This window comes from Lepisma saccharinum, chromosome 10 (genome assembly GCF_977018435.1).
Source record: "Lepisma saccharinum chromosome 10, izLepSacc3.1, whole genome shotgun sequence".
Taxonomy (NCBI): Eukaryota; Metazoa; Arthropoda; class Insecta; order Zygentoma; family Lepismatidae; genus Lepisma; species Lepisma saccharinum.
Genome location: NC_139238.1, coordinates 52,996,057 through 53,009,415, shown reverse-complemented (window position 1 = coordinate 53,009,415; position 13,359 = coordinate 52,996,057). Strand labels below are relative to the sequence as shown.

Sequence of the window (13,359 nt, the reverse complement as noted above, 5' to 3'; positions counted from 1 at the left end):
CATAATGAATGTCAACATAATATTAATTATATATGTTTGATTAGATTAATTTTACTTCGTTTTCTGTCACTTTTGGCTAGTCGCGAAGATGACGATGAGGTTTGAGATGATTAAATTAATGTAGAGACACTCAAACAGAAGAACCATGCTATGAACGGGATTCGAATACGGAACCACTGGCGTCGTAGGTGCTAACCATTCCACCACGGAGGTCCGAAAAATATTGTGTCACATGTAAAATTTCATTCAGAGTAATTTGCTATACTTATTTTAAAGGGACTGGCACAGATCTTACAGAAATACGATAACGTCATATTAAGCATTTTTTTTGGCAAAAGTGTTTCATTTAATTTCTTTAATGAAAATCCTTGCTGGCGTCTATGTTTCCAATATTAAATTCTTCCCTTTCAAACATTTTGAAGAATCAATTTACACATTTCGTTTAATAAGCATATTAATGAAGTATTCTGTTTGTAGTTATCAAGAAGAAAGATTCAATTGCTAGTATTTACTTACGTTTGTACTTCTTGCTTCTGTTGTCAAGAGAGTCATTAGGATTTACAATCACCAGAGATGTGAGAGGAGTCACAAATGAATACTGAAAGAAAACAAATTCCATTCTTTTATTGAATCTGTTATTTCATAAGAAACACATGTGGCATTTTCCTCATTTGTAGAACACTACAAGAAAACTGTTTTCATAAGGTGTGTATAATATTTTTTTATTTATTTATTTACTTAAAGTTTCAGATACAATGCTAAGAGACCATTTTATACTGAAACTGTGCAACAAGAAAACAAAAACAACAACAACAAAACAAGACAATACAAGATGGGAAAGAAAAAAGTGTTACATGTACATGAGGACAGAATCAATTTTGGATCGATTAGTTTTAGATGTTATAGTCCAGATTGGGGAGCAGTATTCAAGAATGGGGGAGATAAAGGGTTTGAAAATTATGTTAATGGACGATTCGTTTTGTATTTCACGAAACCTGTGCAGAAGACCAAGGAGACGCATGGTCTCATCTACTATTATATGTAATGTGGTGATTGAAGTTTAGTTTTTCGTCAATGTTAACACCAAGATCTTTTTGAGAGGAAACCTTTTTGATGAGATCGTTTTTGAGATTATAAAGAGAAAGCACTTTGTACTCTTTTAAGGAAATGGTGATGCAGGACCATTTCTGAGGGTTCAATTCAAGTTTCCACGGGCGATACCACGCAAGTGGTTCTGTAAGAGCTTGTTGTAGGATTAGTGAATCGCGTTCAAATGAAATTTCTTTCAAGAGTCTACAGTGATCGGCAAAGAGAAGCACATTTATGGGAAGTTAAGACATTATGTCGGACAGATCATCCATGTAAAGAAGAAACAAAAGTGGGCCTAAGGTTCTCCCCTGGAGAACACCTGATAGGACAGTTAGAAAGCTGGAAGAGGAGCCAGAAAGGATAACAAGCTGCTCTCGTGCATGCAGATTGTCTTTTAGCAAATATAGAAGTTTACCATGATATTAGAACTGGATTGTAATTTACGAAGAAGATTATGATTAATTTTATCGAGGGCTTTTGAAATGTCCAAATATATAACGTCAAGCTGAGAATTATTTGAGATAGACTGAGTAGCATGGGGAAGTTATAACGATACATTGGACAAACAAGAGTTTCCTGGAAGATAACCATGCTGAGCAGTATTTATAAGGGGGGATGTGAACTTTAGCAACCTGTCTTTGATCATTTTCTCACATATGATAGAGAGAGGTGACAAAAGACAGATTGGTCGATAAGATTTTACTGAATATCTCTCTACAGATTTATAGATCTGTACAACATGGGCACCCTTGAACTGTTCAGGAAACACAGCTGCATAAAAAAAAACACTTGTTTGGTAAGAGACACAGAGATTGAGCCAGTGAGTCAGAAGTTTTCATCGGGGCCTAAAGAACGGCACAACGGCAAAGAATTGAGGAGAGATTTGACTTCTTGAGGGGAGGGTTTAATGTATGATAAATTAGATATTTTCTGTTGTATAGACTCCTTACTTTAACTCGTAACTTATTTCTGAACTACAATACATTGTAAAGAAATTACGCATGTGGTGTTTTTATGTGAAAAGACGATCTTAAAAAATAATAATAATACTTTATTAATTATTAATGCAAAACTACTCCAGACAGACACCCTTTAGCAGTAAAAGAAAATAAAAAATCGACACTTACATGTCTGATAAAAATGAAGAAACAAAACAAAAAATATGAAAGTCACTTGAGTTGTAATCACCATTCTAGTACTGGTCTTTCCTAACTGAAGAACCAACAACAGTTCGTTACCAGTTGATCAAGGATAATTTGCCTCTAGAAATATTCGTAGCGATTCGTAGTAAATTCTGAGCTTGTTCGAGCCCTGTCTTGTTTTTATTAATTGAGATTTTTCCTTAAGGAATAAGAGAATTTCCTTACACATCTCATAACTCATGATCATTGATGGATCTCCCTGATGTCGTACCCACAAAATTATTTCGCTTCCCTGAAAAGAAGAGTTAACTTCGGGGTCAGCAATTTGTCAACACAGATTATATTACTGTAGAAATGAAATAGGGATTCTGAAAGCAAGTCGAATGAATTCTACCTATATAATTATGTGTTACGGTAGGTCAAGAAATGCTAGCAGAAATGCTAGCAGAAATGCTAGCAGGGTTATTTCGGAGAGAAGACATAAGTTCCCCACGTAACGTTCTATATCAATCTTTTCATGATGATAATTAAAATTATTATTTTCTCTTGCATCTATGTCCAAATACATCTATTTGCGATTATAAGAAGTTAGAATTTTGGTCTGCGTTTTGGTTTGAAATCATGTTATGTTGTACGTGATAAGAATCATTGAGTAGTCAGATGTCAATAAATCGGTGCCTCTGTGTTAATACATTATGCTGCGTAGATGTTTTTAGGTCATTGTATGAATCATATTTTTTTCATGGTATATACTAGCATATTATCTAAAGTGTATTATGAAACTGTGAATTGAATAATCTAGGTTTATTAGGACATAATATTGTTTGCAACTTTTATATATAAGAACCAACTGCTGTTCGGGGCTCTTTTAGATGACTAGATACTAAGTTAATACTCTCAGTAGTTTTAGAACAACCGAAAGCTTACAATGAATGGCGGTAGGTTAAGTGGAAGCTGCACATGGACATTTTGGCCTACTTAGTTATTCAATTGTCTCTTGATTTTATTTTGATTGTATTGTCTTGTCGTTTCATTTCGTTGAAATCTTTAATATTATCAGTATTTTAATCTGTACTGTTGGGTTTAGGTGGTAGGCTGAATCTCGCCCAGCAATGAAATCAAACCAATCAAATTTAATTGTATGGTACACTTCCATGGAATTTTGGAAAAAAATCTGAAATAGTTCAAAATGACAGAAATGTATTTATGATTAATGTCAGGATAAGTAAAACAATAAATTGTGAACGTCGAAGTGACAGTATCGATCTATAGAGACAGATCACTGGGAAAAAACTTAATAAGATAATAAGGCTCTATCCGAAAAGTCCCTAAACAGGCTTGTCACCAATTGCAATTCGAAAGCGCCAATAAAGTTTGAGTTTGAGTTATTTGTTTTAAGTCCACGTTATGTACAGGAAGGCTAATTGCGCCAATTAAACTACCATTGGAGTTAGCAGGATGCAGGACTCGATAATGTAGTATTCTTTGCTACACTTCTTCATTCGTTGTTCTTTGTTTCAAATCATGGAAGTTGAATGTCAGCCGGATGTTGTTGTAGTTATTCTAATATGTGGAAATATAAGTATAAGAATATTTTAAAATGCTATGTGATTTTTATGATTTTATGGATTTCTATATACGTTTAAAAAGCGGTAAAAGCAATGTGTTCTAAGTTTTATCTACGGATCGTATTTGACGCTCTAGTCGAAGTGCAATTCGAAAGATTTTCACTATTTTCAATGATTCCAGACCATTCTCCAAGATTGTTTCATATTTCTGACAAACAGCAATAAATCACGTGTTGATGAAATCGAAGTGTATAATCGTAACTGATAATTTCAGAATAGTATCCTGTTTCAAATCCTGAAATAGGTGTATTTAGATGGGAACACTTCCAGTGAGTGGTACTAGGGCTTAATTAGCTTCTGTGCATCTAGTGCTAAACCGAGCCGGAGCATGTGCTATGTATGTCACCTTCGTCAAGACCAAGGTAGGGAATGCTTACCTGCAGTGCCAACCTGAGAGCCTTCTCTCGTGGTGACTGGCTGGAATTCGGGTCACGTGGCAGCCTCTCGGAGCGGTCGTCGTCCTCGGTCTTCCTTCTGAGGGTCCCGTCGTCTTCCAGTATCCGCTTGATGGTGAGGAAAGCCCAGAGGCGCTCCTTGAAGCCGATCTTCCGGGTGCTGTTGTTGATGGACACCTTTGGGGGAGATCTCTCGAAGTTGGATTTCCCCTGGAACTGGTAGTCGAGGTCGCCTTTCCTCTGGATGTACTTCTGCTGCCAGCTGTCGTCGTAGTCGTACAGGGTCCTGGTTATCAAGCTCCATTCGCCCTGCTCAGTGGAACAATTAAGATAATTATGAATGGAACTTGAGTACTTGCAGTTTCTTGTTGACATTATGAAATTCGTTTAAAAAGCTGCAAGTTATAGTACTCTGAGAGTCAACACATATTTATGTCATAAAATTAATGTTTTTTTATCAAAGAAGAAATATACTATTTTTATAAAAGACGCAAAAATATGAACATCAGACTCAAGATGATTCTCAGTAATGGTAAAATCTTCTTCGCTTATTATTAAGTAAAAAAAAGGTTTTGAATATTTTAAATAAGTAGATTTCACTTATTATCAAGCACTACACTTATTTGTATATTGCCAAGTATTTATGAAAAATCATGAAATTTCATAATTCAATTTTTAACATTTTTTAACAAAATCCAATCATATTCCGTCACTAAAAATTGTTCCACCTTATCAAAAGAACAGCATTGTAATCCTTGTAACAACCTGTGTCGCAAGATATATATACTATATTCGATGTCATCAAAACTGGGCTAAAATATTGAACGTTTATATATCTATGGTAAGCTAACTTCCAGAGATTACAAAAAATAACATCAAGAACAATAACTATACTACATTATTTGTGACACATAAAAATAGTTACACTAAAACAATAAAATCCATGTGTAAATTTAAGATGGTTTCATCAGATCCACCTAATTGTCAGCATTGTATATGTAGTTTCTTAACACATCTTGGATGGTTACTGAAAATAATGAACAGCAATATTATTTAATCTTGCCCAAGAAGTTTCCATCCGTGATTTTTTCAGGAGAAACGAATTTCATACAGTTCAAACTATAAAGTTAATTGACGTTTTAAAAAATAGTTTTATAATAACTAGAAAGTTTTGTGACACTCGATTCATAACTTGGAAACGTTCTTGCTTTACTAATACTGTACTCCCCTGAACTAATCTTGCTGGTCCTTCCTTGACATCCTAAATCAGCATCGAGGTATTTAACACTAATAATGAATTGCCAATTAACGTAAGAGAATTTGAAGATCGTCATTCAGTCCTCTCTGGAGATGACGTATGAATCTACTTCATGACTTAAAGTCAATCGCACCCACGAGAGAAAGTTGTTAACCCCACAGTAGTGATGTGCAATTACGCGTTAAAAAAGATTTTCTGCATGACTCGTAAATTACGCGTAAAAGCTCGTAGAATACGTAAAAATCGTAAAGTACTTAAAGAAACTAGAATCAAACATTAAAATTAAAACAAATCACGTTTTTTTATGTTTTTTCTTATGTATGGCAGTTGGAAGTAGCAGAAATGAAACAAAGGCTGTAAAAAAAACTTCGTTCCGAATATGTGTCAACAATTTAAAGTGTTAACCATTTTTGGAGTGAAATTAAAATAACGACAAACTTTTGTTTCAGTATTGGAAGCAAAATCTGTTAATTTTAAAATAAAAAGTCAAATGTTACTATGTTAAATCAGTAGTTATGTTATGTTATGTTATGTTATGTTATGTTATGTTATGTTATGTTATGTTATAAATGCAAGTACTAGTGTAAGACGTGAGTACCACCTCGCCAACCCTGACCCACACTTATATGAGGAAGTTGCTCAACATGATCCACCTACCTCCAGCTTCGTGGCGTTGAAGGTGGCGTTGCTCACCACCACGGAGGAGAGGCCGTCGTAGAAGCCCTTGAGCTGCAGGTCGATGTCCAGGTCCTCGTACACGTTTCTCACCACTCCGCTGTTCTCCCTCGCCAGCTGCTTCATGAGGTCGTAGCCCGTGGTTTCCCTGAAGACGAGGCTGAAAATAGGGACTCCCTCCACTTCGTTGGCGCCGTTCAGAGACGCCAAGATGTCGTTCACGGAATCCGCTCCTACGTTTGGTTTCCCGGCGCTCAAGAAAATGATGACGGGTTCTGCCTGCTGCTTACCAGAGAATTCGTCGTAGCCTTTGGACTTCGCTCGCTTCGCAATCTTCAGAGCACGAGTCAGCGCGGCTTTTATGTTGCTGCCTGTTACCAAACAGTTATGTTAAAATTATAATTCAATTACGGTAAAAAAAACATAATTACAGCCGTTGTTCGAAGAATGTTAAGGAGATTTATTCAATAATATTATTTTATCTTTCATATTTATACATATTGGACATCATAGTTAACAAGGTGAGCACAAATTATTAGTCGATTTTGTAAGGTCATATTTTCACCAATACTGAAGTGAAATACATTATATTACAATCATGTAAGGCAGCAATATTTGCAGTTTCAAATAGATCTTAAATTAATTCGATTTGTATCAAACGTGTGGCAGGACTAATATCCAGGCGGTATTCATATTCTCACCAAGCCTGCTGAAGCACATGGTCGCACGGTCGCCGGGCCATACAGAGTGCGATTTCTTCCTGTGGGATTGCATCGAAGACAACAAACACTTTCTACAGAAGGTTTGGCGATGATGATGAGAGTACCGCCTGGATATCTGTTCTGGCAGACGTTAGTGCATTGTGCTTATATTGAATGCAATGGTCGTAGTATCATATACGTATTTCTGTTTACTTTGGTGAAAATATGGCTTTAAAAAATCGAAAAATAATATGTTCGTACACTGTAATGCAAACTTTCTATTTAAATTACTTGATTTGATGTTTTACTTTTGTTGTTGAGCGTCCCTTTTCTTCCACATTCGGATAATTGCAACGATAAGAATGAGTATTGATAGGATGAAATTGATGAAGGGACGTTCATACAAAACACCTATGTCCGGGATTCTAACCCGGAACCCGTGAGGTCTTACCACGTCTACGTTAATCGCAACGACAAGAACGATCAGCTGGTTAAAGTATATAAAGTTCAATCATTGTCATGCAAAGTGGATTGATTTAAATCAAGTTGATTTAAATCGCGATTTAAATCAAGATTTAAATCAGGTGATTTAAAAGAAATGCTGATTTAAATCACTTGAAATAAATAATTTATGGAATAATGAACATAATTATTTTGTATATACCAGAATCACTTTTGGTGGAAATACAGTAATCTCATGATCATTGAATGGTGTTTATTAGTCTCTAAAAAAAGGGGGGAAAAAAACAAAATACATTTACTGATGGTGTGAAGCTCATACAGAGGATAATGTAAACACACATTTCTCTTGATTTAAAAATCAATAATTTTTATAGGCAAAAATTGAAAACGTTTTGTGTAGAAAAATTTACTAAATACTAACCATGTTGAACAATAAATAGTGTCATAAACTGTAAATAAACATGGCAGCTGGTATTTTTCAAACTACCAATAAAAAAATTTCCAAAATGCAGCTACAAGGATTATTAAAATTTTAAAGTTAATATTTTAAGTTAATATTTTAGAGTATATTCAGAATGTTTTATTTTAACTTGAAGGGAAATTACTTAAGTTTATTATAGTTTTAATAACGCACTCAACAAGCATTTCCATACTAGGTACTGTATCAGAAACAGAAAAATGTATATTTACTTATATTTTTTTAATTTGCTTTTATAAAACTGTTCAAATATTTTACAGGACCGTTTACTAGAAAAATCCTTTCCATAAAAGACATATATCTTTATGTATGGGGCCAAAAAACATACAATGAATTTTAAGCGTGTTTTCTAAAAAATTGATTTTTTTAAAAAAAATCCGATTTAAATAAAACAAATCAACAAAAATGATTTTTTTAAATGAAAATCATGATTTTTATCCACCCTGTTATCATGTTAAAAAAAATAGTCACGTTTAGCGTAATTGTTACACCAATGTTTTAAACTGAATTGGAAATTATTCTCCGTGGATAAGAATTCCTCCGATACAATATTTAATTTTAAAACATTTACATATAATAATTTAGATATTCACTATGTAATTTCTACGTATTTTTAAAGTAACGGAATAAATACGAAAAGAACGAGTTTTAGCTGTTTCAATTCCAAGAAAAAAAAATCCGTTACATTATGTTTTAGGTGAATCCAAGAGGGATTTTATTTCTCCCAATCATGTCTGTACTAGGGATAGCCAAAAAATCCGAAATCCGGAATTGGAAAATATGCTATCCGGATTTCGGAGGCAATCCGGATTTCGGAGCGAGAAGAATTACGGAGGCAAAGCAGGTTCTGGAAGAATAACGGATTATAAAGGGAAAGCGAATTTTGCAGGGAAAACGGATTTTGATCCATATTTTCAATAATTGTACAATCCTACGTGGAGTTCTTTTGTGGTATTGTGACCAGCCCATTTGTGTTTGTGATTGTCCCTTCGTCTGCTTCATCTTATCACAATTCATCCTCATCCTCGCGATTAGCCAAAAGTGGAAGAAGAGCGAAGTTAAATACAACAAATAAATCAAATCAATTAATGAAATATGTCGTTCAACTAATAAAGTATGGGCTATGATAAATTTCTTCTTAATTTATATGGATAAGATAGAATATCCCCTGTACGTACAAAGCGAAGTACATACTTAGCAATTGAAGGGCATCAGGGAAGGGACACATAAATGAGAGAAGTAGGGAAGTAATATCAAGATTCACACAGGAAAGATAGATTGATTGAGTTGGTGGTTTAAGTCCATTTTATGCACAGTAAGGCTAATCGGAACGGGACCTACAGTTTAAAGTGTGATCGAAAGATAGAAATGATAGCTAAGACGCTTTACAACAGGTGACGACATCGGTTACTTTCGCTACTTTATTCTAGACTGGAGGGGATGGAGAGAATTTCCATCCGAAGATTTGGTGAACGGATTACCCGTGCACGCAGGTGTGTCTTTTAAAACACAGAGAGAGGGGAGGGGGTAATAGAAGCAGAGAAAAATGGTGGAAGGGGAAAATAAGACGTACAACAGCAATGATAAAAGGTGAAAGACTTACAAAGGAATTCGGGAGAGGGCGAGGGAATATCTGTTTGTGAAACTCAAACTTTATATCAATCAACCCTAATTTATCAGTATTTGTCTCCTGCCCAGAAGATCAAAAATTTCTAGCGCTGCGCATGAAAGAAGCCGACTGCGCTTAGAAATATAGCAGATTTCCCTTCTTCTATGAAATGATTGCACTACATTATGTTTCCATTTTTTACCATAAAATAATTGGTACAGGTTAACAAAAAGTTGTTACATGAGATCAGTTCCGCAACAGTCAGATGTAATCTGAATATTTTTTGTACGTATGATACGAAAGCAGCGGCAGCGCCAGTATTAATCATGTAGGTGTGCTGAGGGGGCGTGGAATGAAATTTTCGGGGTGTGATGTTGAAAATAAAGAAAACATGCATTCTATAACCATTATATCAAATACCAATGAACATTTAATAGGCTTTTATGAAAATATGTCAATGAAACTGAAGACTATTAGTGACTTGTTTCAGATTTGTTTGTTTTGGCCACTACAAGCAAATGTTTTGTAATGTTAAACGAACAAGGCTTGTTTTTGCAGGCCAATGACCATATATACTTTATCTTAAAAAAGGAATTTTTTATATAAAAAAAGTAATAATGGTGGAAGAAAGGAAGGAAGGACAATAGCGACTAATAAGTGTAGAGACTCCCTCCCCCCCGCCAATAGAGGAAAGCAAATGCGGGTTCTCTTTCAGATAAGGATCATTGTCTGTTGTCTACAATGACAGCGGTGTTACTCCAATGTGACGACAAAGTTATAGTAAGTTAGACATAACGTGACATGGCAGATACGGACGAAAATTAAGGGGTGCTGAAAAACCCTTTCGCACCTTCTTCCCCGCGCCACCCATGCATGAATGCAAGAAAAGTTTGGTCGTAAGCAGAAAGAAATATATATGACATTTTGTGTTGTATACGATTTCATTGTTTGATCTCCGAAGAATGTCCTCTCATGAAGCAAATGCAAATGATTATATTCTTTCGTCGTCAGAAACTGCTTGTGCATTATACTGTAGCGTGAACTTGTCCAATCTATCAAAATATCGCTGTTGTGCAACTGCTACGGCAGATAAGGAGTCATCGAGCAATGTGGGCATGTTTGGCCGAAACTTTGTACAATACTAATGCAAACATCACTGACCACAAATTCCGTCCGAAATCCGTATTTTATCCGAAATACGGATTCTTCGTTTTTGCTACCCGGATTCCGGATTTTAATCCGAATTTGGCCTTCCCTAGTCTGTACATAATGGGGTTCTGTGTTTGCCAAGTAGGTGGTCGGATGTACGCGGCTGAGATGGAGAATGCATAGAGATCTACCTCCATACCTGTTTTGTCTCTTCATGGTACGGTGCAATAAAAGGGTTACTGCAAAATGCCACAACTATATAAGGACACTATTTTATTTTCACCCCTGAATCATAAACAATTGGTTAAGACTAGATAGCGTTATTTGATTCTAGTTCCTTATTCACAACCACTAGAGCTTACCTCCTTCGACGGTCAAGTTCCTAATGTAGTTCTTTGCTCTCTTTACGATTTTTGGGGTCACCGGGTACATTCGTCCATAACGCTCTGACCCAGAGTCCTTGCAAGGGTAAGCATATCTTCCGGAATCCACGTTTGGCATGTCAGAGTCCCATTCCTGAAGTAGAAATTTTCACACAATTTGATTAGAAAGAAAACGTTAGATACATAATGCACACCGCGGACCAAAACGCACGTGCGTGTGCTATTTATAGTGCAAGAACGCATCATTCTGAAGCGATTTTCACGCAAGGAGGTGTCGTAGTTTAACTGGAATGTTTATTTCTCTCACATAAGTTGCGTGGTAATAATTCGTAGGTCCATACTAATTCCGTGGTTAGGAGTCAGGTTTTTCGAATGCTGCAGTTAATAGGAAACTTGTGGCGACTTGTGTTACTGATGTACTTGGTTTCCTCACATTCTTATTTCAATACAGTGTGTCCGTAGAAAAATGGTGGAGATTTAAACAGTCATAGTTTTGGAACATAGCATGATAGAGAGATGAACGATACCTCAAAGCAAAGAGAAACTCCCCAAGTTTATGTATGCGAAAGCTTAAGCGCTGACACCTACACAAGAACACGCAAGCTCGTTAGTCATCCTCGCTACTTAGTCATCATGTTTACGGTGCAGAGCAAGGTTCAATGTGTGTTGTGGCTTGCTAAGTTTGAGTCAGTTACACGTGTTAGGCGTGAATACCGGCGTGTATACAATGAAGACCCTCCCCATAAAAATATAATTCTCCGATGGGACAGACAACTCAGAGAAACAGGCAGCCTACTGAAGCAAACACTTCCAGGAAGGCCAGCAGTTACTGATAAAACAATTGAAGCTGTGCGAACAGTTTTTTTGTGTAGCCCGAAGAAATCAGTGCGGAAGTGCTTTAGAGAGTTGGGCATTCCGAAAACAACTGTTCACATGATGTTAAAAAACGGTTACGTTTCACGGCGTACAAACTTCACATGTTATAAAGATGAGGACAAAGTTAAAATATGTGATTTTGATAAAGACATTCTGGAGAGATTAGAGCAGGATGAGGAGTTTTTCAACAACTGTTTTCAGTGATGAAGCAACGTTTCATGTTTCGGGACGAGTACATCGTCATAATGTTCGTATATGGGGTAGTGAACCTCCACATGCCTTTATGGAACATAAGCGTGAAAGTGTTAAAGTGAATGTGTGGTGCGCTATTGGACGAGACAGAGTTATTGGTCCCTTCTTTTTTGCTGAACAAACAATAACGGGGACCACCTTCCTGGATATGTTACAAGGGTATGCGGTGCCACAAATACCGGAGAGTTCCATTTTCCAGTTAGATGGTGCTCCTCCACATTTTTCCACAATCGTGCGGTATTTTCTTAACGAAACATTTCCTCAGCGATGGGTCGGACGAGGAGGGTGGATTGCCAGCCCCCACGGTTTCCAGACCTTACACCCATGGATTTCTATTAGTAGGGTTATGTCAAAACACAAGTGTTTTCATGTCAAGTTAAAAATCTGGACCATTTAAAAGCAAGGATCGCTGAAGCTGTTTTGTCCATCACGCCGGATGTTCTCTGTCGTGTATGGGAAGAGACTGACTAATGTCTTGACATCTGCAGGCAACTAAGGATTCACACATCGAAGTCTACTGAACAGCTAAGAAACGTGGGGAGTATCTCCTTGCTTTGACGTATCGTTCATCTCTCTACCATGCTTTGTTCCAAAACTATGACAGTTTAAAAACCCACCATTATTTTACGGACACACTTATAGTTTCTGAATTGAGTACTGCATTTTCTATCATAATAATAATAATAATAATATATGGATAGCAGATAGTGACTTTTGATCCACCCTGTACAGTTCGTTTACAAATAATTAATGATGATATAGTCTAGCACTGTTGTGTATAAAAGAAAATATATTTATTAGTCTTGAGATTGTATGCAGGGAGAGTCAACATGTATCAACATTTTGTTGTCATTTGCTTTAGAATGGCCATACTGCTTTCTGTGCCAGTATTGACGAGGGAAACGGAGGCGTGGCCTTCGTTCATATGTTTCCAGTATGGCGTCCAAACGGTGATAAGTTGGTGGTGTGTTGTCCGCTAGCGCTTGCGTTTCCTGGAGAGTAGCGACCTATTCAAAACGCGAGGCTCGAGGAAGGGTCTCGTGCAAGGCACAAAAAAGCAAAAGTAGAATATAAGCCACGGGCTATGGAGAGGGTTTGTCATTTACTGGAAACGACTCCCTCACATTGATGCATACGTTTATGTTATCAGTCCAAGGTTTATGGAAAAGTTATCCATAAGTACCTGGCTGCTGCTATTTTTCTAATCTAGCAGGTCAATCGTTTTGGCGAACAATTGCATTAAAAAATGCAAAATGAGCGAG

The 13,359-nt window shown here is 36.5% G+C and overlaps 1 protein-coding gene across 1 annotated transcript in view; it reads right to left on the bottom strand.

Moving 5' to 3' along the window:
* The window catches only part of LOC145993910 (uncharacterized), a 54,165-nt gene that overhangs the window by 18,001 nt on the left and 22,805 nt on the right, over positions 1-13,359 (bottom strand). Inside the window, exons 8-11 of the mRNA XM_083129822.1 lie at positions 10,949-11,102; positions 6,170-6,558; positions 4,237-4,563; positions 517-598 (exon numbers count right to left, since the gene is read on the bottom strand). Of these exons, the coding sequence (XP_082985948.1) occupies positions 517-598; positions 4,237-4,563; positions 6,170-6,558; positions 10,949-11,102 (952 nt within the window). The remainder of the gene's footprint in view (positions 1-516; positions 599-4,236; positions 4,564-6,169; positions 6,559-10,948; positions 11,103-13,359) is intronic.